The 27,237-nt window shown below is 47.1% G+C and overlaps 1 protein-coding gene across 1 annotated transcript; it reads left to right on the forward strand.

Moving 5' to 3' along the window:
- Positions 1 to 27,237, forward strand: MMUT (methylmalonyl-CoA mutase). Its single transcript, XM_060231158.1, has 12 exons — positions 1 to 390; positions 3,663 to 4,030; positions 4,679 to 4,836; positions 8,220 to 8,391; positions 10,743 to 10,991; positions 12,665 to 12,776; positions 14,973 to 15,088; positions 17,794 to 17,909; positions 19,343 to 19,474; positions 22,793 to 22,940; positions 24,702 to 24,869; positions 26,893 to 27,237. Exons 1-12 carry the CDS (start codon positions 12 to 14, stop codon positions 27,019 to 27,021), a joined length of 2,247 nt encoding a protein of 748 aa, XP_060087141.1. The 5' UTR covers positions 1 to 11; the 3' UTR covers positions 27,022 to 27,237.

Genomic DNA, 27,237 nt, shown 5'->3' on the forward strand with positions numbered 1-27,237 from the left:
AATCTCAAAATATGTTAAGAGCCCAAAATAGGCTTCTGAGCTTCTGGCCATGCCGTTACCGGAAAGAAACAGAGCTCCACCTCCACAGGCACATGCGGTGCTCACTGCATCAGAAACCGCTTCACCCGGAGTGGGCTGCGATGGCCAAAAAGCAGCTCAAGGGCAAGAACCCAGAGGAGTTGATATGGCACACGCCGGAGGGAATTTCCATCAAACCACTGTACTCCACAAAGGACACGGAGGGCTTTCCTGAGGAGCTGCCTGGGGTCAAACCTTTCACACGTGGTCCCTACCCCACCATGTACACCTATAGGCCTTGGACCATCCGTCAGTATGCTGGTTTCAGTACTGTGGAGGAGAGCAACAGATTCTACAAGGATAACATCAAAGGTAAGAGGTATACCCTAGGGCAGTGATTCTCAGACCTGCCTGTCTTAATGTCCCGCCTGATTCTGGGTCCCACCACTATGATATCAGAGGGTCACAGGGAGATGATCTGTGGCAGGTGGATTTGGCAGGTGGATGTGGGGACTAAGGGAGGGCAAAGTGCTGTGAAAACCGGCATCCGACCTGGATTATTTCTGTGTCCCACTGGTAGCGTGCCTACCACAGATGGGGAACCACTGGCCTAGAGGAACGAGGACTGGCGAAAACGCTATCTGATTTACATGCTGAAGTATTTCGCATGTGACGGCACTGCAGTCCTGAGCATGCTAAACTGGAAAGCATGCTGCGTGGAGGTTAAGCGTATTTCTGAAGAGCTGGGGTGGGGTTAAACCGTAAGGCTGCTGTGCACACTTATTTGCATATAGGCCAAGTTTAACTCAGCGGGGCTTGATTCTGCTGATTGAGCTTAGAAACTTCGTTTCACTAAGAGAAGGCTGAACATCAAAGTCTTTGGTGATTAACAACTATTTACTTCATCGGATACTTTCTCCAAGGAGCTGAGGATGGCAGGCAGCCTTGAGAGATAAATTAGGTGGGGGTGGGGGAGAGTGACTGACTCAAGGTCACCCAGCAAGTTTTCCAGCTGAGTGGAGATTTGAGCTTGAAGTTCCAAGATCCTAATCCAATACTGAACGCTATCCGCCAGTGGCTGGCTTTATTTTCTTGGTGCTCATAAATAGTCTTGTTAGCCACTTTGTGGGAAGGGCGGGATATAAATCCTAAATAAAGTAAAGTAAAGTCTTGTTAGATGTTGATATGATTAATTCGTTTTGTTTTTGAAATGGCGATTACTACGGAAAAGGTACCCAAATGCAGGTGGAAAGGTAATGCCCACTTCTTTTCTGTGCTTCTCTTACCAAAAAATAAAGTGTCAAGGAATTCTGGGCCAAATCGTGCGGGTCGCCAGAGCAGTTGCACACAAATAACCAGACCATTGTTAATTTAAAGAAAAAAAGATTTATAAAGCTTATTTCAGTTTTGTATCAGTATGAACCTTTATTCTACAGCTAATGCATTATTCTAAGATCATCCAGCAAGAAAGTAAAGAATCTAGCTTAACTATCTAACACGTTTAAAGCTTATTTTAGATGGCATAAAAATGTCAAGAGTCAACGGCCAAAGCTTAGGCATTGTGTACTTTACTAGCAGTTGCAATTCAATGGGGAGGGACAGTGGCTCAGTGGTAGAGCATCTGCTTGGTAAGCAGAAGGTCCCAGGTTCAATCCCTGGCATCTCCAAAAAAGGGTCCAGGCAAATAGGTGTGAAAAACCTCAGCTTGAGACCCTGGAGAGCCGCTGCCAGTCTGAGTGGACAATACTGACTTTGATGGACCAAAGGTCTGATTCAGTATAAGGCAGCTTCATATGTTCATGTGTTCCAGCTGGTCAGGCCTTTCGTCCACCAAAATCCTAGCTAGTCTCTCTTCTTCAGGGCCTTACTTATGGCTTTTAGTTCCAGCAATTTCAGGAGAGGATGACAAACAGTCAGAACACATTTTCAAGAGAAGCCTCTAGAAAATTACCTCATCACCCCCAGTTCTCCCTCCCATCACATGGACCACAGGTTCGTGTGGGAAGCTAATCACCACACTCCGTCTCTGGCCTTGAAGACGATAAGAACTATGCAGGCCAAGAGACCAATTAGTAACACCTGTAGGATGGGCCAGGCCTCTTAATATTTATGTTAACCCTTGAGGGAGGAGGCCAGGGGTGTTTTGCGTTACAAAAAGGATTGCTTAAAAGCCACGGAAGAGTTTGGTCTCTGTATTGCTCAGCTGAAGCAAACGTGCCATTTCAGTGTTGAACAGAAAAAGAAAAATCAGCTTCATTTTACTTCAGGTCTGTACATCCCTCTGTCTGGTTGGATTCTGTACAACAAAGGTTGAACAACAGCAGGTTCCATAGCGATCTAATGTTTGCTGTTGCTCATTTCATGAAGTAGGAGTCATCTGATGACAGCCAGGGTGGGATTCTAGCAGGAGCTCCTTTGCATATTAGGCCACACACACCCCTGTTGTAGCCAATCCTCCAAGAGCTTACAAGGCTCTTTTTTGTAAGCTCTTGGGGGGTTGGCTACATCAGGGGTGTGTGGCCTAATATGCAAAGGAGCTCCTGCTAGAATTCCACCTCTGATGACAGCAATAGAATTTTTAATGAGCAGGTATCTCTTTCCATCCCACAGTTTCATGTGTACATAAGCCCTGTTCCTTACCTTTCAAAAATGTGACCTTTTCCTCTTTATTTCTGTTAGTCACTTTAAGATTTAACATTAAACAGTTTTTTAAAATGGTGTACGTGATAGCTTTTTGCAAGTAGCATTCTCCCATTAAGCTAGGCAGTTCCATACATACGATATGCAGTCTTTGCTAGCAAGTTCTTCAAAGGGAGGTTTTGTACAAATGTACCTGTAGAGAGTAGATTTTTGAAACTTGACAGCAGAATTTCAGCGAAGGACTGAGTTGTTTCAAAAACATTACTAATTAGATCAGATAGTGCCTTGCACTTGTTATTTATTTACTGCGTCTGATAATTCAGACTCATTTCAGCCTTATTTTTGCAGCCTAATCCTATGCTGCCTATGCTAATTCTAGTGCAGTGTTGTGAATAAAATTATTATGCTCTTTGAGAAAACCTTAAATCCAGGTGGGTAGCTAGTGCTAGTGAATAATTCAGTGATACAGACAGATAACCATCCTATGCACGATTTTCTGGAACACCGCTGCGTTTGAACAAAATAGAAATTTAAACAAAATGAAACTGGACCGGTTCTTTTATCATTCGTTGGATTATTTGCAAGTATGAAAAATTGTGCAGTTTTGCTGAATTATACTTTATGTATACTAAAAACAAGGGCTTGTAAACAAATAAGATTTCTCTTCGCATGTTTATTACGGCAGGTGCGTGATTCTGCTGTGCCTGCTGCAGTAAACATGTGAAAACCTTAAATCCAGGTGGGTCGCTTACAGGGCTCTTAGTACAGGGCCTACATGTAACCAAACAGGAGGACTGGCTACATGGGGGGGGGGGGGCGACCTAATATGCAAAGGAGCTCCTGCTACAAAAAAAGCCCTAGAGACCATAATGTAGCAGAAGTGAATTGATGATTAGAAAAGTACTGGATTCGGTTTGTGGCTCAAATCTGTCCATTACATAAAAGAGAGAAGTTGAATTCAAGGCAACGTCTCCATTATTAAATCTCTTCTCTCATGGGTCTAGCCGGACAGCAGGGCTTATCAGTGGCTTTTGACCTGGCCACCCACCGAGGGTACGATTCAGACAACCCCCGAGTCCGTGGAGATGTTGGAATGGCCGGAGTCGCCATTGATACGGTGGAAGACACCAAGATCCTTTTTGACGGAATCCCTTTGGAGAAGATGTCCGTCTCGATGACAATGAACGGGGCAGTCATTCCTGTCCTAGCCACCTTCATCGTCACCGGGGAAGAGCAAGGAGTGCCTCAGTCCAAGCTCACGGGGACAATACAGAATGATATACTGAAGGAGTTCATGGTCCGCAATACGTACATTTTCCCCCCGGAGCCATCAATGCGGATCATTGCTGACATCTTCCAGTACACATCAAAGGTATTATTTGCATTAATGAAATGCCTGTTGGTTAGCCAATTTGGTGTAGCGGTTAAGTGTGCGGGCTCTTATCTGGAAGAACCGGGTTTGATTCCCCACTCCTTCACTTGCAGCTGCTGGAATGGGCTTGGGTCAGCCATAGCTCTCGTAGGAGTTGTCCTTGAAAGGGCAGTTTCTGGGAGAGCCCTCTCAGCCTCACCCACCTCACAGGGTGTCTGTTGGGGGGGGGGCGGAGGGAAGGTATAGGAGATTGTGACCGCTCTGAGACTCTGAGTATAGGGCAGGATATAATTCCAATATCATCCTCCTCTTCCTTTTCCTCTTCTTCCTCTTTCTTCTTCTTCTATTCTTCTTCTGTTAGCTTTGGGGTGTATCCAGTGAAACGTGAACCAAAGTTTGCATAATGGGACTTTCTTACCTCCCACTGCAGCCTGCAGAGCCCCACAAAATTCTTCTTGGGAGAGTCAAGTGACCTACGTGGAGGGGGGAAAGTGTGTATGTGTGGGAGGGGGGTGTTGCAGTAGGTGGGGAGAGTAGGTGAAAATCGCCCTTCTCCTCTAGTAGATGTAACCCTAGACATGTATAGCTTAAAAGTATACAGGCTATTTATTGGGGGGAAAAAACCTGTGTACTTTTGTTTCCTTGTAGCACATGCCCAAATTCAATTCTATTTCCATCAGCGGATACCACATGCAGGAAGCAGGGGCGGACGCCATTTTGGAATTGGCTTACACCATAGCCGATGGCTTGGAGTACTGCAGAACAGGACTGAAGGCTGGCCTTACCATCGATGAATTTGCGCCAAGGTACGTCAACTCGGCTTGTGAGCGGTAAAGCTTTGGCTCTTAATTTCAAGAAGGGGAGCACAGATTCCAATCTCTGTTTGTGATAGCTCCCAATCCTCAGATAGTTCAGCTTCATAGCTGTTATGAAGTAGAGTGTGCCATATAAACTATCGCAGGATCCGAGGAAACAATTCGCTTGAGTAGCGCCTCAATGTCCACACGCCTTATTCTGTGCTCCGGGTCTCTTAGTTATTTATTTAAAAACCTTTTTTATTATCTTCCTTCCTTCCTTCCTTCCTTCCTTCCTTCCTTCCTTCCTTCCTTCCTTCCTTCCTTCCTTCCTTCCTTCCTTCCTTCCTTCCTTCCTTCCTTCCTTCCTTCCTTCCTTCCTTCCTTCCTTCCTCCCTCCCTCCCTCCCTCCCTCCCTCCCTCCCTCCCTTCCTTAGATACATTGAAATGAAAGTTAACAGTTCATACACACACACATACACAGAGACCTCTACATAGGTGAGCATCAAAGTAGCATCTTCATTAAGTTCCCATGGCTCAGAGTGGTAAAGCAGCAGTACTGTGGTCTGAACTCCCTGCGCACGACCTGAGTTCGATTCCGGCGGAAGCTGGATTCAGGTAGCCAGCCCAAAGTTGACTCAACCTTCCATCCTTCCGAGGTCGGTAAAATGAGTACCCAGCTTGCTGGGGTAAAGTGTAAAAGACTGGGGAAGGCAATGGCAAACCACCCTGTAAAAAGTCTGCCATGAAAACTTTGTGAAAGCAACGTCACTCCAGAGTCAGAAACGACTGGTGCTTGCACAGGGGTCCTTTCCTTTCCTAAGTTCTATGCTAATTTGCTGTTCACTTACGTAGAGGCATCTCTGTGTGTGTATATGCATATATACACACACACATACATGAACTGTTAATATCAATGGACAATTCTGTTAATGTGTACAATTCTGGTCACCACACCTCAAAAAAGATGTTATAGCATTGGAAAAAGTGCAGAAAAGGGCAACTAGAGTGATTAAAGGGTTGGAACACTTTCCCTATGAAGAAACCTTAAACACTTTGGGCTCTTTAGCTTGGAGAAACGTCGCCTGCGGGGTGACATGATAGAGGTTCACAAGATTATGCCTGGGATAGAAAAGGTAGAGAAAGAAGTCCTTTTCGCCCTTTCTCACAATACAAGAATTTGTGGGCATTCAATGAAATTGCTGAGCAGTCGGGTTAGAACGGATAAAAGGAAGTACTTCTTCACCCAAAGGGTGATTAACATGTGGAATTCACTGCCACAGGAGGTGGTGGCGGCTACAAGCATAGCCAGCTTCAAGAGGGGAATGGATAAGCATATGGAGCAGAGGTCCATCAGTGGCTACTAGCCACAGTGTATTGTTGGAACTCTCTATCCGGGGCAGTCATGCTCTGTATTCTTGGTGCTGGGGGAGGGGGGGCACAGTGGGCTTCTAGTGTCCTCCTGACCCCACTGGTGGACCTCTGGATGTCACCTGGGGTTTTTTTTGGCCACTGTGTGACACAGAGTGTTGGACTGGATGGGCCATTGGTCTGAGCCAACATGGCTTCTCTTATGTTCTTAATGCCCATTCCAACGTATCTGAAGAAGTGTGCCTGCACATGAAAGCTCATACCTTGAATAAAACTTTGTTGATCTCAAAGGTGCCCCTGCACTCAGAATTTGTTCTTGCAAGCAGTCCACAAGGAAGCCAGGCACCAGAGAATTCCCTAAGGCTGAGTAGGAACTTCCAACTCTGTATGTTTTTCCCAATCCTTGCATGGGGGCACAAATTCCATTGCTGGCAAGCTGGTGAGTCCAGGACCAGGCTTACTCAGAGTGGAGATGCATATCCCCTTGACAACAGCCGCCCTGCTAAGCAATTCCAGGAAACACACCTGGGGGCACACCTTGGGAATAGCTCAGGTTTCGTTCAGGGGGCAATTCATGGGCTCGTTTTCCTATCGAAGGTTGTCACGAAGCCAAACTGGGATCTGCTCTTACCCAGAGCGGCACTGCCAAGAAGAGAAGGATTGACAACTGTACTCGAGGGGAGGAAAAATCTCCATTAAGTCCATGGCTTCTTTGTCATGGATCAGATGCCAGAGAAGCTGTTCGTTCCCCCCCCCTCTCTCTCTCTCTCCCCCACTTCCTCTCTCACCAAACAGCCAGTTTGGTGTGGTGGTTAAATGTGCGGACTCTTATCTGGGAGAACCAGGTTTGATTCCCCACTCCTCCACTTGCACCTGCTAGCATGGCCTTGGGTCAGCCATAGCTCTGGCAGAAGTTGTCCGCTGCTGTGAGAGCTCTCTCAGCCCCACCCACCTCACAGGGTGTCTGTTGTGGGGGAGGAAGGTAAAGGAGATTGTGAGCCGCTCTGAGACTCTTTGGAGTGGAGGGCGGGATATAAGTCCAATATCATCATCATCATCATCATCATCATCATCTTCTTCTTCTTCTTCTTCTTCTTCTTCTTCTTCTTCTTCTTCTTCTTCTTCTTCTTCTTCTTCTTCTTCTTCTTCTTCTTCTTCTTCTTCTCTCTCCCCCTCTCCCCCTGTCTGTCTGTCTGTCCATCTATCTTATTTCAACAGAAAAACATACAACCCAACTATAAAACATGGTAGCCAAGAATACCATCAACGCTGTCACAAACCCTAAATTCACAGTTACCAACCATCTCGCTTTAGTTGCACCGAGGGAATTATATCCTTATCGCACAAAAACTCTAAAACTGGTTTCCGTGTTTCATCATACTCTGATTAAGGGAACTACCGCACTTGAGTCCCCCCCAAAAATGGATTATGCATAATCCCGCCCATCAGAAATTTTTGAGAGAAGCTGTTCTCGATGTCTAATTACAAAATGATCCAGGGAAGTGAACACAAATCCGGGGGGAAACCCCCAATATTTAATCAGTTGCATCCATTCCCACAAGGCATTACAATATTAATGACCGGTCTCCTATTAATGACCCCGTGGCGCAGAGTGTTAAAGCTGCAGTACTGCAGTCCTAAACTCTGCTCATGACCTGAGTTTGATCCCTGGTGGAAGCTGGGTTTTCAGGTGGCCGGCTCGAGGTTGACTCAGCCTTCCATCCTTCCGAGGTGGGTAAAATGAGTCCCCAGCTTGCTGAGGGGGGGAGTGTAGATGACTGGGGAAGGCAATGGCAAACCACCCTGTAAAAAGTCTGCCATGAAAACGTGAGAGCAACATCACCCCAGAGTTGGAAACGACTGGTGCTTGCACAGGGGACCTTTCCTTTTTCCCTCTCCTATTTAAGCAGTTGTAGCCTCCTTTTTTGCTTTAAGAGCACTGGTTTATACGTACTAGTTGATGTACAGCATCATATATTCTTCACTATTGTGTCCCAACCAGATCCTGTGTGCTCTCATTCCAGGCTGTCTTTCTTCTGGGGAATTGGTATGAACTTCTACATGGAAATCGCTAAACTAAGAGCCGGGAGGCGGCTTTGGGCTCACTTAATAGAGAAAATGTTTCAGCCCAAGGACACCAAATCTCTTCTCCTTAGAGCTCATTGTCAGACTTCCGGATGGTCCCTGACCGAGCAGGTTGGAATATCAGTCATTTACCAGAAATTAACTCTTCCAACAAGCGAATATGAAATGTTCTAAAGGATCCTGTGCCTAGAACGGAAAAAGCAGGTCTTGAAACGGGAGTAGGAGTAAGAGAGGAATGCACGATACTAAGATCTGTAATAAGGATGCATTTTCCCCCAGCGATATGGCCTCAATTTAGTCATTTTAGTTTCCAAGAATAGTTCAGGCTTGATTTGATCTCAGACCCACTTATTTGTCTTTCCGGTGGTCCGCAGCAGTGGCCCCCAACCTTTTTGGCACCAGGGACCGGTTTTGTGGGAGACAGTTTTTCCATGGACTGGTGGGGAGGGGAATGGCATTGGGGTTTTTGCCGCCACAGGTTGCCCGCACCCCATCTCTGCCCCCATGGAGGTCTTTAAATGGGGAGGGGCCTGGAACTGTTTCTGCCACCGCCCTGCTAGGTGGCCAGGCAGCAGAAGACCAATCTGCCTCCCCCTCCCATTCAAAGACAGCTGGGGGCCTATAAATGAGGGGTAGGCTAAAGTCACAGCAGTGCTGCCAGCCCAGGACCCAGGTGGATGGAAGAGGTGGTGTGGCCTCGCTCCACGGCCCGGTCGCTAGCAGGCCACGGACCGGTACTGGTCCACGGACCGGTGGTTGGGGACCCCTGGTCCATAGTATCCCTTAAAACTCTCCTCCCAAACCACATTTCATAGGAATTAACTGTCGTCCTGTCAGCTTTCTTCATTGTCTAACTTTCATATCCAGACACAGTAATGGGGAATACTATGGCATGAATTAACTGATTCTTAGCCACTTGAATGGGATTTGCATTGGGATATATCTTGAAAGGAGAGATGTTTTTCAAAGGAACCAATTTAAGTCCCGGTTCTGCAACGAGTGCTTAGTTCCAGTCTTCCCCCTAAGTTGAGTTAGCGTGAGCTAGCTCACAGATGTTTAGCCTCCAGCTCGCACACTTTTGTCTGAGCTCAGGAAAAATGGCCCCAGAGCACACTAATTTATGCAGTAGCTCACAACTTTCATGCCAGTAGCTCACAAAGTAGAATTTTTGCTCCCAGGACTTTGCAGCTTAGAGGGGACATTGCATAAGTCCTGTTACTTTCAAGCGGGTTGGATCCAAAGAACCATGGGCAGAACTTTGCTTGCTGAATGTACTGTTCAGATTTCTCCATTCTGCTGCTGCCCTTGCCCACACTCAGCTGTGGGGGACCTTTGAGGACAGTATAAGAGAGCCAGTTTGGTGTAGTGGTTAAGTGTGCGGACTCTTATCTGGGAGAACGGGGTTTGATTCCCCACTCCTCTACTTGCACCTGCTGGAATGGCCTTGGGTTAGCCATAGCTCTCGTAGGAGTTGTCCTTGAAAGGGCAGCTGCTGTGAGAGCCCTCTCCAGCCCCACCCACCTCACAGGGTGTCTGTTGTTGGGGAGGGAGATAAAGGAGATTGTGAGCCACTCTGAGTGGAGGGCGGAATATAAATCCAATGTCATCTTCTTCTGCAAGAAAGCAGCTAAAGTTTGAATAGCAGCTAAAGTTTTCATGAGTAGACCACCACCTCAGTCCAGTGAAGCTTAGGTTTATTTACCTACCTATTGAACCATCAAGTTTAGCAATGTTTAATATTCATCATTTGTAATATACTGCAAGGATAGCCTAGGCTGGCTCAGTCTTTGAGATCTCAGAAACAAAGCAAGGTCGGCTCTGGTTAGTATTTAGATGGGAAACCACCAAGGAAGTTCAGGATTACTAAGCAAAGGCAGGCGACTACAAAGCAGCTCTGTTCATTTCTTTCCTTGAAAACCCTAAAAGGTCAAGGTAGTCTCCTGTGCAATCACCAGTCGTTTCCGACTCTGGGGTGACATTGCTTTCATGATGTTTTCACGGCAGACTTTTCACGGGGTGGTTTGCCATTGCCTTCCTCAGTCATCTGCACTCCCCCCCCCCCCCAGCAAGCTGGGTACTCATTTTACCAACCTCGGAAGGATGGGAGGCTGAGTTAACCTTGAGCCGGCTACCTGAACCCAGCTTCCGCCAGGATTGAATTCAGGTCGCGAGCAGAGCTGAGGTCTGCAGTACTGCATCTTTGCCACTCTGCGCCATGGGGCTAAAATTGACAGCAAAAGAGTTGCAAGTAATTCACCTTTGTCTGCCTAGAGTAGATTTTAGGATTCTGTGGAATATATGTGCATGTGTATGTTTCATTTCTTTAAAAAAACCTTTGTAGACATAATTATATGGTCAGATACAGTGTCATTGATAATCCAATATATCAGCATGCTGCAAAGGCAGTGTGTGTTGCGTGAAACAGCACTGTTCCTTTAGAAATGTTTTCTTTTCTCTCTTAGGACCCTTACAATAATATCATCCGTACTACCGTTGAGGCGATGGCAGCTGTGTTTGGAGGGACCCAGTCCCTGCATACCAATTCGTTTGACGAAGCCTTGGGGTTGCCGACTGTGAAAAGCGCTCGAATTGCCCGCAATACCCAGATAATTATACAGGATGAGTCTGGCATTCCAAAAGTCGCTGACCCGTGGGGCGGTTCGTTTCTGATGGAATCTCTCACTAACGATGTGTATGAGGCGGCTGTCAAAGTGAGTCCTGTGTTTGGAGGGTTGGGTTGGGATAGAAAACAAAGGTCACAGATGGCGTTTCATTAAGTTCTGAAATCTTCACCCCGTTTTACTGTGTAATAATTATGCTGCCTTCTGGCCACTTACCTGGGGGTGTCTTTTATTTGGTAATGAGACAATCTTGATTTTTTAAAGAAATGCTGTTTTTATGTGCCTTTGGGAAGGACAGATCCAGGTAAGTAGCTGTGTTGGTCTGAAGCAGTAGAACAAAGCAAGATATATATAATATATCTAATATATATATATAATATTATATATTATAATATAATATTATATAATATATATTATATATATATATATATATATATATATATATATATATATATATATATATATATATATATATATATATATATATATATATATATATAATATATATAATATTTTATATATATCCACTATATTTTAACGTGTTCTTTTTTCTAATGGCAAACTAGAACTATGTTTATATATGTGTTACATGTTTAAATCAAACCTCTGAGAAACCTATGCCCTCGTGGAGAGCCAGTGTGGTGTGGAGAGCCAGTGTGGTGTAGTGGTTAAGTGTGCAGACTCTTATCTGGGAGAACCAGGTTTGATTCCCCACTCCTCCACTTGCACCTGCTGGAATGGCCTTGGGTCAGCCATAGCTCTGGCAGAGGTTGTCCTTGAAGGGGCAGCTGCTGTGAGAGCCCTCTCCAGCCCCACCCACCTCACAGGGTGTCTGCTGTGGGGGAGGAAGGGAAAGGAGATTGTGAGCCGCTCTGAGACTCTTCGGAGTGGAGGGCGGGATATAAATCCAATATCTTCATCTACCTCACAGGGTGTCTGTTGTGGGGGAGGAAGGGAAAGGAGATTGTGAGCCGCTCTGAGACTTCGGAGTGGAGGGCGGGATATAAATCCAATATCTTCATCTACCTCACAGAATGTCTGTTGTGGGGGAGGAAGGGAAAGGAGATTGTGAGCCGCTCTGAGACTCTTCGGAGTGGAGGGCGGGATATAAATCCAATATCTTCATCTACCTCACAGGGTGTCTGTTGTGGGGGAGGAAGGGAAAGGAGATTGTGAGCCGCTCTGAGACTCTTCGGAGTGGAGGGCGGGATATAAATCCAATATCTTCATCTACCTCACAGGGTGTCTGTTGTGGGGGAGGAAGGTAAAGGAGATTGTGAGCCGCTCTGAGACTCTTCGGAGTGGAGGGCGGGATATAAATCCAATATCTTCATCTTCTTCTTCTTCTTCATGCAGTGGGCCAGAGGTCCCTGTCGTGATGCCTACAGACATCGCAGTGCCCACTTAGTGTTTTTACAAAGTGTGTGGGGGGGCCAAGTGTGGCTCCTATCCAGCAGGCCTCCAGTTACCGACTGGAGATCTGATTGGCTGTGTAGAATAAGATATTGTTTTGGCTCGCTCCCTCATTTCCTCCAGTGTATTTTTTTAAATTATTCCTTTTGTTTCCTGCACTTGGGCTTTCTCTGCATGTGTGGGTGTGTGGCCCCGCCTCCTGTGGTGGACATTTTGTAGTTGCAACCACAGCACCTTGTGTCAGAACACCAAAGGTTGCCACAGGTTCAAAAAGGTTGGGGGTCCCTTGTTCTAGGCGCTATGAAGCTTTTTAGTTATTAACTATACCCATTATTTGTTGTCCTTGGTAGCTTATTAATGAGATTGAGGAAATGGGCGGGATGGCCAAAGCTGTAGCCGAAGGCATACCGAAACTGCGAATCGAAGAGTGTGCTGCTCGAAGACAAGCTCGGATTGATTCGGGTAGGAAAAGTACACTGTTTGATTAAAGACAGTTTGGTGTGGCGGTGAAGAGCAGTGGACTCTAATCTGGAGAACTGGGTTTGATCCCCCCCCTCCTCCACTTGCAGCTGCTGGAATGGCCTTGGGTCAGCCATAGCTCTGGCAGAGGTTGTCCTCGAAAGGGCAGCTGCTGTGAGAGCCCTCTCCAGCCCCACCCACCTCACAGGGTGTCTGTTGTGAGGGGAGAAGATAAAGGAAATTGTAAGCTGCTTTGAGACTCTGATTCGATGGGGTATAAATCTATGGTCTTCGTATTTGGCCATGGTCAAGTAAGAGCTCGGTCAGTTAACTCAGGGGTGTCGAACTCATTTGTTATGAGGGCCGGATCTGATATAAATGAGACCTTGTTGGGCCAGGCCATGTCAGGTTGGGTGGTGTGTGTACCTATTTAAGCTTAGGTAGCAGAGATGTAAACTTTATAAAGGCCGCAGACAAACACAATTAAATATTTTTAAAAAAACCCTTAAAACATGCTTAAAACGTTAGGATCCTCAGCCAATAGAAAGAAAAGAGAGACTTGGCTCAGTAGCTCTGCTGTGCGATTGAGAAAGCCTGGAAAAACAAGCTCTGCCTTCCCCCCTTCCTCCTCAAGGGAGGATCCTCAGCCAATGGAGACAGTAGAGGCTTTGCTCTGTAGCTCCTGTGTGATTGAGCAAGCCTTGCGAATCAAGCTGTGATGCAGAAGGAAGCAAGAGAGAGGGAGAAGGAAGCAGACGACAGCCAGTTGCTCGGCGGCCTGATAGGAGCACTTTGGGGGCCTGATTCGGCCCCCGGGCCGCATACTTGACAGCCCTGAGTTAACTGAACTGCTTGCCAACCCCAAACCGAACAATGTCGTGTTTCCTCTTGCTCAGGTGAGCGTGATCAGTGAAGTCATACAGAGATATTACAGATATTCCTTTTCAGCAAATAACTGCTTTCTGTGAAAGACAAATGTCTCTGTAGCCCCTGGTTCTTTAATAATCGTACAGGAAAACAGCTCAGGAGTGTTGTTCTTTTCCCAAAAGAGCTGGGCTTTTTTTTGTAGCAGGAACTCCTTTGCATATTAGGCCACACACCCCTGATGTAGCCGATCCTCCAAGAGCTTACAGGGCTCTCAGTACAGGATTTACTGTAAGCTCCAGAGAGATTGGCTGCATCAGGAAGGTGTGGCCTAGTATGCAAAGGAGTTCCTGGTACAAAAAAAAAGCCCTGCAAAAGAAGTTGATGAGATTTATAATGAACTATTTAAACATATGGTGATTGGGGCAAGAGCGGTATTTGTGTCTAAATGGAAAGCTGAAATAGGCCCGGAATTGATTGGCTGGAAAAATAAATTAGCTGACTATATGACTGTGACAAAGCTAACATATACTGATCAAAATTAGGTTAGAAAGCTTTAAAGAGCCAGTTTGGTGTAGTGGTTAAGTGTGCGGACTCTTATCTGGGAGAACGGGGTTTGATTCCCCACTCCTCCACTTGCACCTGCTGGAATGGCCTTGGGTCAGCCATAGCCCTGGCAGAGGTTGTCCTTGAAAGGGCAGCTGCTGTGAGAGCCCTCTCCAGCCCCACCCACCTCACAGGGTGTCTGTTGTGGGGGAGGAAGGGAAAGGAGATTGTGAGCCGCTCTGAGACTCTTCGGAGTGGAGGGCGGGATATAAATCCAATATCTTCATCTACTTCACAGGGTGTCTGTTGTGGGGGAAGAAGGTAAAGGAGATTGTGAGCCGCTCTGAGACTCTTCGGAGTGGAGGGCGGGATATAAATCCAATATCTTCTTCTTAAAGACTAAAATAAGAATAAAATGATAACACCCAAAAGGATTAAGAGACAGAACTGAGCGGCATGTTTCTAATGTTTATGGTTACAATAACCTAAGGTCAGAAATGAAAATACAATTGTATGCAGACTAGGCCAAAACAAAAGTATATACGTAAATAATTTATATTTACCTACGTAAGATCTGTTTAATAATGATCTGTTGAATAATTTTAATAATGTTATTAGAAGGGCCTTTTTTGTAGCGGAAGCTCCCAAGCCACAGTTTGGCCACCCTTGGCTTATACCTAGACGAAAACTTTGCTGGTTTTAAAGGTGCCGCTGGCCTCCCAAGTTTATTCCATCAGAAGCACAGTTTGTGAATGTATTCTAACATTCTGAATATATTTGGGGGAACAGGTTCTGAAGTAATTGTCGGTGTAAATAAGTACCAGTTGGAAAAAGAAGAGGCGGTTGAAGTTTTGGCAATTGACAACACTTCAGTACGTAACAGACAAATCGAGAAACTTGAAAAGGTAAGTTTCGTTACCCCTCCCCCCCCCCCCGAGATGTTAAGGGATGGAGGAACTTTGACATCACTTTAACCATATACAGACTGGCTTATAATTCTTTCAAAACAAATTGAGTCAAATAGAATATCATGTGCTGTTTAAGGTACGCAGGAGTCGATTTGTAGAAGAAAAGGTGCAGGAGCTCAGTAGCATATCTCATTTGCACATGCCCCAGGATCTATGTGCAGCAGGGAGAAAACTCCCCACTGCATGCAGGCCCTGGCTGGAGGTTCAGGAGCTGTGCTTCTGTGAGCTCCTGCTGAATTCAAGCCCTGAAGGTACGTAAGGCCAAATTTTTCATTTATAATAATAGTATGCAGGGCTTTTTTTGTAGCAGGAACTCCTTTGCATATTAGGCCACGAGTGAGCCGCTCTGAGACTCTTCGGAGTGGAGGGCGGGATATAAATCCAATTTCTTCTTCTTCTTCTTCTTTATAAAGGACACAGAGAAACACAGACGTTTTTTTCAACTTAAAACATGCTTAAAACATTAGCACTCGGTGGTCTTAGAGTTGCATTCTTTGTATTTCTCCCATGGGATCCAGGGAACTGGGCAAAGGAAGCTCTGGCTCTTTCCTTCCTTCCCCAGGGGACCAGGAGAAGGAGGAGCCTCAGCCAATAGAAGGAAGAGAGGCTTGGCTGAGTAGCTCTGCTATGCAATTGAGAGGGCCTTGCAAAGCAAGCTCTCCCTCCCCCCTTCCTCCCCAAGGGAGGTGACTCAGCAAATGGAGAAAATAGAGGCTTTGCTCTGTAGCTCCTGTGCAATTGAGCAAGCCTGGCAAAGCAAGCTGTGATGCAGAAGGAAGCAAGAGAGAGGGAGAAGGAATCAGGTGACAGCCAGTTGCTCGGGGGCCTGATAGAAGCCCTAGATGGGCCTGATTCGGCCCCTGGGCCACATGTTTAACACCTGTGATATAGACATTTTGGGAACGGAGCCTGGGAGGGGCAAGGTTTGTAGACAGAAGGGACTTCAGCAGGGTACTGTGGTTTAGAATCCACCCTCCAAAGCTGCCGTTTGTTCCAGAGGAACCGCTGTGTATTGCCTGGAGATAAATTGTAATAGCAGGAGTTCTCCAGGCCTCACCTGGCGGTTAGCAGCCCTAGACCATTGCGATACTGTTATCAGAACCCAAGAGCCATTTTGGTGTAGTGGTGAAGCGTGTGGACTCTTATCTGGGAGAACCGGGTTTGATTCCCCACTCCTCCACTTGCACCTGCTGGAATGGCCTTGGCTCAGTCATAGCTCTGGCAGAGGTTGTCCTTGAAAGAGCTCCCTCAGCCCCACCCACCTCACAGGGTGTCTGTAGTGGGGGGAGAAGACATAGGAGATTGTAAGCCTCTCTGAGTCACAGAGAAGGGTGGGGTATAAATCTGCAATTCTTCTTCCAGTTAATTTCCTAAGTCATGAGTCTTCCAAAGCTGTGCATTTTGCCAAACTACCTGTGGGGTGACGTGTCGTTTCACCACAGTAAAGATAGTAAAAGAATTAGGTATTTTTAGGCTACAATCCCTTTGCACCCTTGGAAATAAGTCATAGTTAACCATGGGGAAACATGCAAAGGATCTTTTTTTTAAAAAAAGAAGCCCTGTCCTGGAGAGCCCAGGCAAGCCCAAGCTCGTCAGATCTCGGAAGCTAGGCAGGGTCAACTCAGGCAAGTGCTTGGATGGGAGACCAAAGGAATACCAGCAGTCAGGAGGGCAAGGGCAGGCTTTATTCAGCCACCTCTCCGAATGTCCTCCAGGCCCCCAGTAGGGGTCACTCACCAGAGGTCACCATGACTTCCAGGTTTTTCTCTGGCAAGTACTTGGATGGGGGAGACCTCCTTGGAATACCAGCAGTCAGGAGGGAGGGGCAGGCTTTCTTCAGCCACCTCTCTGAATATCCTCCAGGCTTCCAGTAGGGGTAATTCACCAGAGGTCACCATGACTTCCAAGTTCTTCTCTGGCAAGTCCTTGGATAGGAGACTTCCTTGGAATACCAGAGCCTGGAGGCAAGGGCAGGCTTTCTTCAGCCACCTTTCTGACTATCCTCCAGGCCCCCAGTAGGGGTCAGTCACCAGAGGTCACCAGGACTTCCAGGTTCTTCTCTGGCAAGTACTTGGATGGGGGAGACCTCCTTGGAATACCAGCAGTCAGGAGGGAGGGGCAGGCTTTCTTCAGCCACCTCTCTGAATATCCTCCAGGCCCCCAGTAGGGGTCAGTCACCAGAGGTCACCATGACTTCCAGGTTCTTCTCTGGCAAGTACTTGGATGGGAGACCTCCTTGGAATACCAGAGATGGGAGGCAGAGACAGGTTTTACTCAGCCACCTCCTGAATATCCCTCAGGTTGCCACTAGGGGTCACTCACCAGAAGTTGCCATGGCTTCCAGGTGTGCGCACGCATGCACACACACACACACACAAACCCATATAAATACAAAAAACACACACCAAAAAGAGTTTAATTTTTTGGTTTAATTATAGTATTTCACAATATTTCTCTGGCAAGCATGACAAAGGCGCTGAGAGGGTGTTAACTGTGTGAGGCTTACTGGAGTCAGCGGCCATTCATAAACTTGCCGGTGATCTCCTTATAGCTGCGTAATCAAAAGGGAGACCCCATTCATAGGCTGAGTCTTCTGAGCTGAGGCCCTGGAATGACTGCTTTCTCTCGACTTCTCCCCCAAGGTGAAGGCTTCCAGGGACAAAGCGGCAGCTCAGGCTCGGCTCGCTGCCCTGACGGAGTGTGCGGCCACAGGGCAAGGCAACTTGTTGGCCCTGGCGGTCGAAGCAGCACGGGCAAGGTATGTGGAAAGGGCCCTGCCTTCAGCAAAGAGTCCCAAGTACTCATCCAGTGGAGTTCTCTCAAGGTAGCTAATATAAGACAGGGACTGAAACTCAGAGCCCGGATCCAAATTGCTCCTCAGCCACTGGCTGGTTGTGGGGAAAATCTCCATCTTGCAGCAAAACTTACCTCAAAGGGCGGTTGTGGGCGCTTAGGAACTGCAGAAGTAACTAAAAGAAAAGGGTATTTCCGTCATACACATCTAAGCATTAAGCTGTTTGACAGAGACAGCCGCCCTGAGCCATTCGTGGGAAGGGCGGGATATAAATCCTAAATAAATAAATAAAGATGTGGTAGAGAACCTGACTCTATACGACACGCTCTCTTAGACTGCCCGTTACTTACCCATCACCGACACCGCCTGATTATACCTCTCCTCTTAACCCCCAGCTTGGTGACAAACAAAAGGATAGAGTTTTTGTTGGCTGACATATGTCCCTCAATTATTGAGCAGGTTGCAGAATTTCTGGCCCTAGCAGCGAATGAGAAAGAAATTAAAAATGGAGTCAGGTAGGGGAAGACCTCGCTCCACTTTTCTTAGTTAAGTTTTTTTTTTTTTTGGTAACCTTGTATTCCCGTGCTGGTTGTGCTTACAAATGACTATGGTTTGCAGGTCCCGTTTTGAAGTTCCTTTGGATCTCGATTTTCTGTTACGCCAATAAAGGTTATGTCTGTCTATTGTATAGTGGGTTCAGCGGACTGATGAGTCGAGGGGGAGCGAATCATCAGTTCTTTATCGATTTCGGCATAGTAAGGTCAAAGCACACAAGACTGAGAACTGGCCCTACAGTCCGAACTATATATACGGTCAGGGTTCCCGTGCAAACACTCTATTGGCCTGTTCAAACCCGCAGGGGGCCCGTGATTGGAGCAGGGCAGCAGGGATTAGAATCCTGCCGCCCATTGTTCCCAAGTCCCCAAGCTCAGGTTGTCTGGCTCCAACGAGTCAGACAGGAATGCCATTGCTCAGCGGCAATTACTCACATACACAACACTCTCTGCGTGTCGTTAAGCTGTCGATCCTTAATTACCAAACTTAAAAATAAAGCTACCTTTTCAGTTATTTCGGGTGATGAATCGTTCAGGAGGCGGCAGACCTTTGCAGCGTCTGAACAACCTGTCATGTCAAGCAAAATTGGGTCTAAAAGATCGAGGCATGTTATTATCATACTGAGAACAGTAAAGAAGAAGACGAGTGCCTTGTTAAAATCCGGAATGTTACAACGCCACCCTTATTTCCGGAGAACCGGGAAAAGGGATTAAAGTGGTTTCTCATTCTGGTGATAAAATACAAGTAGGCAGCTGTTATTGAAATGGGTGCTGTGCTTTGACTTGGCTTTTTTCTGAAGGGGGCAGAGGAAATCTGATCTTTTGCCTGCGCGTCTCCTTCAGATGTACCGTTGGCGAAATAACCGATGCAATGAAAAAGGTGTTCGGTGAGCACAAAGCTAACGACCGCATGGTGAGCGGAGCTTACCGTCAGGAGTTTGGGGAGAGCAAGGAAATCACTCACGCTATCAGCCGGTAAGAGACGTTAATGCATATTAGAGCACAGGAACAGAAGAAGAGCCATGCTGGATCAGACCAAAGGCCCATCTGATCCAGCGTTCTGTTCAGGGGTGGAATTCTAGCAGGAGCTCCTTTGCATATTAGGCCACACACCCCTGATGTAGCCCATCCTCCAGGAGCTTTCAAAAAAGAGCCTTATAAGCTCTGGGAGGATTGGCTGCATCAGGTGGGTGTGGCCTAATATGCAAAGGAGCTCCTGCCAGAATTCCACCCCTGGTTCTGTTGACACAAAGGTGACCCAGCTACCTCTAGGCAGACCACAAAGGGGAAGACCACAACAGCATCCTCCTACCCGTGCTTTCCAACAAGGGATATAAAGAGGCATACTGCCTCTTGGAAAGGAGGGAGTAGGTATCCATCACGATTCCATTGATAGCCCACTCTTCCATGAATGTGTCCACTCCCATATTAAAGTCTTCCAAGACAGTGGCCGTGACCGCATGCTGTAGCAGCAGGTCCCACAAATGAACTATACATTGCGTGACAAAATACCATGTGTATGCTAGTCATTCTCGTTAATCATATCTGTTCTGCGTATGTGTGCTCATTAGCCAATGAAGAAGGGGAAATCACAGCCAGCAGAACAAGCACAGGTCAACAAGAAACTGTGATATAAGCACAATAAATGTATGCACCGATAAACTGTTTCTTTGTCTTGTGTCATTACTATCAACACTTAAAGAATATTGTTATTGAGAGCCAGTTTGGTGTAGCGGTAAAGTGCATGGACTCTTATCTGGGAGAACCGGGTTTGATTCCCCGCTCCTCCACTGGCAGGTGCTGGAATGGCCTTGGGTCAGCCATAGCTCTGGCAGAGGTTGTCCTTGAAAGGGCAGACTCTTATTTGGGAGAACGGGGTTTGATTCCCCACTCCTCCACTTGCAGCTGCTGGAATGGCCTTGGGTTAGCCATAGCTATCGCAGGAGTCAGCCATGAAAGGGCAGCTGCTATGAGAGCCCTCTCAGCCCCACCCACCTCACAGGGTGTCTGTTGTGGGGGGAGAAGATATAGGAGATTGTAAGCCGCTCTGAGTCTCTGATTCAGAGAGAAGGGCGGGGTATAAATCTGCAGTTCTTCTTCTTACATTAGAGCCGTTATAAGCTGCCAAGATACAGTGGCATTGAAATACAGCAATTCGTCCAGAAAAAAAATCTCCAAATCCTATATTGCAGAAAGCCCAAAGACCACAAAATTCCCGCTCAGAACGACGTTTTCAAATCTTATATAGCAGTAACATCCGAAGAACTCAATACATCTCTGAGGGTCACAGTTTCTTATTGACCTGTGCATATTTGTGCTCATTGGCAGAATTCTGAACTTAACAAAGGCCATTTATTTGGAATATGATAAAAGAGATTTTGAATCTGTAGAGTTCTGCAGCATCCAGACATGTCCATTTTGCCCTGTGGTGTCTCATTCAATAACATTCAGCCTTAGAAAAAAAGAGGGTAAGGGAGACTGAGCTGAACGCAGCAGTGCCCTTCTGTTCATAGAGGCAGTCTAGAAATGTATGCGAGTAAATAATAAACAAAAAGGAATTTCCTGTGAGTGGATGGAAGACTCCCTCATGTGGAGAGTGGACATCTTCGGATCTAGCCATCTAGAAATACATACAAATTCACATGCCAAAAACGTCCTGCTGATTACAATATGGATACATCTTTAAAAGGTGGTGGAATTTTTGTCGTTGCGATCACAGCATGCAATGTGTCTTTTTTGCCCAGCATGGTGTAGTGGTTAGAGCACACCCCAGTGTGGTGCCTTCTGACAACTTTCCTCTCAGCCCCACCCACCTCACAGGGTGTCTGTTGTGGGGGGAGAAGAGATAGAAGATTGTAAGCCGCTCTCAGTCTCTGATTCAGAGAGAAGGGCGGGGTATAAATCTGCAGTTCTTCTTCTTCTTCCTGGTGCTTGCCAAATGTTTTTGCAAAGTGGAGTGAGGTCAGGTGGGGCTTCCACCCAGTAAGGTTTCTAACTGGCCAATGGAATTTGATGGTGCACATTTTTTTTAAAAAAAATTGTTTTGGCAGCAGCTGCCTCCACAGTACAAGAATCTTCACTGTGTGACTGAATGTTAGCTGCAGCAGCCATTTTGTGGCTGGCTCCGCCTCCTGCGGCAGCCATTTTGTGGCTGCACCTGCCACACACTATCAGAATCCCTAAGGTGCCCACAGGTTCAATAAAGTTGAGGGTCCCTGGGTTACAGTGTCAGGCTAGAATCTGGAAGTCCCAGTTTTGGACCCTCACTCTGCCATGAAAGCTTACCAGGTGACCTTGGCCCTCTCACTCTCGGTTGTCCATCTGGCAGGGGGTATTCTGGGGTGGGCGGAGACGTTGTGTGATGTCCCTGATGTGATGACATCACCCAGAAGCGACATCATCATCACATCAGGAACGCCACAGGGAAATGTTCTGGTTTTTGGAAAACCTCTACATTTAAATTGGTTTAAACCATAGAGTTTGCCCAAGAGAGCCAGTTTGGTGTGGTGGTTAAGTGTGTGGACTCTTATCTGGGAGAACCGGGTTTGATTCCCCACTCCTCCACTTGCAGCTGCTGGAATGGTCTTGGGTCAGCCGTAGCTCTCTTATCTGGGAGAACCGGGTTTGATTCCCCACTCCTCCACTTGCAGCTGCTGGAATGGCCTTGGCTCAGCCATAGCTCTCTTATCTGGGAGAACCGGGTTTGATTCCCCACTCCTCCACTTGCTCCTGCTGGAATGGTCTTGGGTCAGCCATAGCTCTTTGTAGGAGTTGTCCTTAAAAGGGCAGCTGCTGTGAGAGCTCTCTCAGCCCCACCTACCTCATAGGGTGTCTGTTGTGGTGGAGGGAGGGAAAGGAGATTGTGACCGCTCTGAGACTCTGAGAAAAGTATAGGGCAGGATATAAATCCAATATCATCATCATCATCATCTTCAAAAACCAGAGTGTCCCCTGTACGACTTCCCCAATGTGATGATGTCACTTCTGGTTTAGGGGAGAGGTTTCCCCCACTGGCCAGCTGGTCCGCAGCGGAGAGGAGTCCCCGAAACCAGGGGATCTCCCACTGGGGCCTGGCAACCCTCGTTTGTCTACCTGTCTCTAACGCTCACCTACTTTGCATACTAATTGTTTTGAAGATTAAAATGGAGACAGGGACTAGGATGTGGTAAGCCGCTTCAGGTCCCCATTGGGGAGAAAAGCAGGGTAGAAGTATCTAAAGAAATGAATAACGGTGTCCCCAGATATCTGCTATCAATAAGGAAAATTTATTTCCACAAATCTTTTAAAAATCAGAGTTAACAAGTTCGTGGACCGCGAAGGGCGGAGGCCGCGTCTTCTGGTTGCCAAAATGGGCCAAGACGGCCACGACAGAGGAGCCAAAGTGATCGCCACGGGATTTGCTGACCTGGGGTTTGACGTGGACATAAGTCCCCTCTTCCAGGTACTTGATCTTTTCCATGAAACGTTCACAAAACTCAATTAAAGAGATTTTCAGTGTTTGCACTTTCATCTTCCTTATAAATGCTCGTTCAGCAGGAGTGTTAACCTCGCATGTTTTCCTTTCAGTTGACTTCAGATACTTTCTGATTATAAAGTTGTGTTTTGTTTGTTCATCTGATATTTTTAGTAAGGGATGACTATATGAAATAACTGGTCATCCATAATTACTAGTCTTATCTCTTTATGCTGTGGTTACGTGCTCTCAGAATTATTGGGCACAGAATTTTCAGTTTTCGTTGTTAGCCACGGCCGTTTTGGACTCTTGCCAGTGCAATCCTAAAAGAACTTTCCTGGGAATAAAACGGGGACGTATTGCTGAGCAGAGGAGAGCCAGTTTGGTGTCGTGGTTAAGTGTGCGGACTCTTATCTGGGAGAACCGGGCTTGATTCCCCACTCCTCCACTTGCACCTGCTGGAATGGCCTTGGGTCAGCCATAGCTCTGGCAGAGGTTGTCCTTGAAAGGGCAGCTGCTGTGAGAGCCCTCTCCAGCCCCACCCACCTCACAGGGTGTCTGCTGTGGGGGAGGAAGGTAAAGGAGATTGTGAGCTGCTCTGAGACTCTTCGGAGTGGAGGGCGGGATATAAATCCAATATCTTTATCTACCTCACAGGGTGTCTGTTGTGGGGGAGGAAGGGAAAGGAGATTGTGAGCCGCTCTGAGACTCTTCAGAGTGTAGGGCGGGATATAAATCCAATATCTTCATCTACCTCACAGGGTGTCTGTTGTGGGGGAGGAAGGGAAAGGAGATTGTGAGCCGCTCTGAGACTCTTCGGAGTGGAGGGCGGGATATAAATCCAATATCTTCATCTACCTCACAGGGTGTCTATTGTGGGGGAGGAAGGGAAAGGAGACTATGAGCCGCTCTGAGACTCTTCGGAGTGGAGGGTGGGATATAAATCCAATATCTTCATCTACGTCACAGGGTGTCTGTTGTGGGGGAGGAAGGGAAAGGAGACTGTGAGCCGCTCTGAGACTCTTCGGAGTGGAGGGCAGGATATAAATCCAATATCTTCATCTACCTCACAGGGTGTCTGTTGTGGAGGAGGAAGGGAAAGGAGACTGTGAGCCACTCTGAGACTCTTCGGAGCGGAGGGCGGGATATAAATCCAATATCATCATCATCTTCTAGTTCTGTTTAGGATTGCACCCTACATGTGGGACAGGATAAGCCTGAATTCTCAGAAACTGGAGCATCTCTGAGCAAGACTTCTATCAAACACATTTTTAATGTGTTTCAAAGTCTCAGAGCAGCTTACGGTGTCCTTCCCTTCCTCTCCCCGCAACAGACACCCTGAGATGGGTGGAGCTGAGAGAGCTCTTGAGAGAACTGTGACTGACCCAAGGTCACCCAGCAGCTGTGTGTGGAGGGGTGGGGAACCCAGATTGGAGTCCCGCCCTCTTAATGGCCACACCAAGCTGACTCTCCTAAGCAGAGGTGCTTTGCCATCGCCTGCCTCTTGGTAGCAATGCCAGGCTTCCTTGATGGTCTCCCATCCAACCACTGACCACAAGTGGCCCCGCTCAACTCCAAAGCCCTGATGGCCTCAGTCCAAATTGGGCATTCAGTCTGCCCTAGGGAGAAAGGAAGGGGGTGCAGATGATGCAAATCAATAAATAGTGTGTTATTTATGGAAAGAGAAGCACGTTTTGTAAGTGTTGTATTCTTGGCTCAGTGTGTTCTCTTGCGCTTTGCCTTCCTTAGACGCCCCGTGAAGTTGCCCAGCAGGCCGTCGATGCGGACGTGCATTGCGTGGGGGTGAGCACGCTCGCTGCTGGTCATAAAACTCTCGTTCCCGAACTCATCAAAGAGCTGGCCGCCCTTGGCCGCCCGGACATCCTCGTCATGTGCGGAGGCGTCATCCCTCCTCAGGTACTACATGTCATCGTTTGCTGGACCATAGATGCTAGGTTGCTGGGGATAACTCTGTGTGCATTTGTGCCGTGTAGCTGGGTTTACCATCCTAAGTATATGTCGGCATGCTAGATTCCTCATCCCTGATGAAGGGAGCTATGACTCTTGAAAGTTTATTCCCCGAGAGCCAGTTTGGTGTAGTGGTTAAGTGTGCGGACTCTTATCTGGGAGAACCGGGTTTGATTCCCCGCTCCTCCACTTGCAGCTGCTGGAACGGCCTTGGGTCAGCCATAGCTCTTGCCAAGCTGACCTTGAAAGGGCACCTTCTGTGAGAGCTCTCTCAGCCCCACCCACCTCACAGGGGGAGTCTGTTGTGGGTGGGTGGGGGCGGAGATAGAGGCGATTGTAAGCCACTCTGAGATTCAGGGTATAAATCCAATATCATCTTCTTTGTGGTCTTCAAAGTGCTAGTTCTGGAATCTAGCTGTTCTACCACAGACCAACATTGCTACTCTCTGTCACTATCTCTAGGTGTGTTAGCCCATGTGACTCCCTTTCTCCACTCACACAGAGGGCCTACCACCCTCTCAAACCTCTCAGTTTATCAGTTAAAAGCAGGTCAGGCTGCACTCTTATCACCTTCTTGTTTATTTTAAAATATACCATGGCCATTTTGTAACTCAGGTCCTCTCTCTCATTCCTAGAGACATCTACAGACGGGGCAGCTCAGTTCCCTTTAATAAACACTCACACAGAGTTATTGGGGTTGGGGCCAGTGTTCCATCTGAGCTGAGTTAGTGTGAGCTAGCTCACAATTTTCTAGCCTCCGGCTCACACGTTTTTGTCTCCAGAGCAAACTAATTTATGCGGTACCCTTATCACACAAAGCAGAATCACACAACTCCACGGCTTAGAGGGAGCACGGGTTGGGGCTCAGACACTGTTCCATTCACATGCTGCCACCTGTGGAGCCCCCGTCCAGCAACACCTTGTCACTGAACCTTATGAATTCTTCAACCATCAGGAAATCCTGCAGCGGCTCTTAGGTTTTCATAGCCCTGGAGGGCTGATGTTTAGCTAGGTTGTCAGATACCAGAGGAATTATCTGTAGAATTTTGTTTAGGATCTTTTTCAGTTTTGACTGTTTGGCTACAAGGTGTGCTTTCCAATCCTTATATCACACAGTGCATTGATTGTATCAGGGCAGAAGTGAGGTATTTCCCTCCCGATAATAAATCTTTCGGTTGAGTAGTTTGTACCTGCCACACAGACCACGGAGTTGGCAGATTTCTTAATAAGTTTTAAGCGACTTAAAGGTAGTTGAGGCTGTACATAGACCGTAGGAACTTGACTCGAGGAAGGTATCACTGTTTGGGTTCACATTGCACCATTTCGCTTCCAGCCCTCTTTGCCCCACGATCCTGACCAAAACAGCCAAGACCAGGGCTTCTTTTGTAGCAGGAACTCCTTTGCATATTAAGCCACACACTCACCAATGTAGGAAATCCTCCAAGAGCTTTAAAAAAATGGTAAAGATAGTCCCCAGTGCAAGCAGCAGTTGTTTCCAACTCTGGGATGACATCGCATCATAATGTTATCATGGCAGACTTTTTAAAGGGGTGGTTTGCCATTGCCTTCCCCAGTCATCTGCACTTCCCCCCCAGCAAGCTGGATACTCGTTTTACCAACCTCGGAAGGATGGAAGGCTGACTCAACCTGGAGCCGGCTACCTGAACCCAGCTTCCACCAGGATCGAACTCAGGTCATGAGCAGAGCTTGGACTGCAGTACTGCAGCTTTACCACTCTGCGCCACGGGGCTCCAAGAGCTTATAGGGCTCTTAATACAAGGCCTACTGTAAGCTCCAAGAGGATTGGCTGCATCAGGGGTGTGCGGCCTAATATGCAAAGGAGTTCCTGCTACAAAAAAAAGCCCTGGCCAAGACTAAATTCTGTTCTTGTGCAGGGTGTTCTGCAGATTGTTATTTTAGAAAGTTTGACCGTTAACGTTTCACGCCTTTTTAATTTCTTTGTTCTGCCTAGGATTATGACTTCCTCTACGACGCTGGCGTTTCCAACATATTTGGCCCAGGAACTCGGATTCCAAAGGCAGCGGTTCAAGTCCTGGATGATATCGAGAAGTGCTTGGATCAGAGGCAGCAGTCTTTGTGAAACCGCTGATGTTCAGTGTTGCTCAGTCGCCTTGTAACTTGCATTAATTCCACGTGATCAACTGTTGGGGAGAAAGCAATCCGTATTAAATCAGCTACCGTGCCTGATGTCGCTTTGTGCTTTCTAAGAAAGTGTGGGGAGGGGAATTGCCTGCAGTAACGAAGAATATATTATGCTTGTGTATGTGATATCAATAAACGGAGACAAAAAGTAAAA

The sequence above is a fragment of the Heteronotia binoei genome, chromosome 1 (assembly GCF_032191835.1).
Source record: "Heteronotia binoei isolate CCM8104 ecotype False Entrance Well chromosome 1, APGP_CSIRO_Hbin_v1, whole genome shotgun sequence".
Taxonomy (NCBI): Eukaryota; Metazoa; Chordata; class Lepidosauria; order Squamata; family Gekkonidae; genus Heteronotia; species Heteronotia binoei.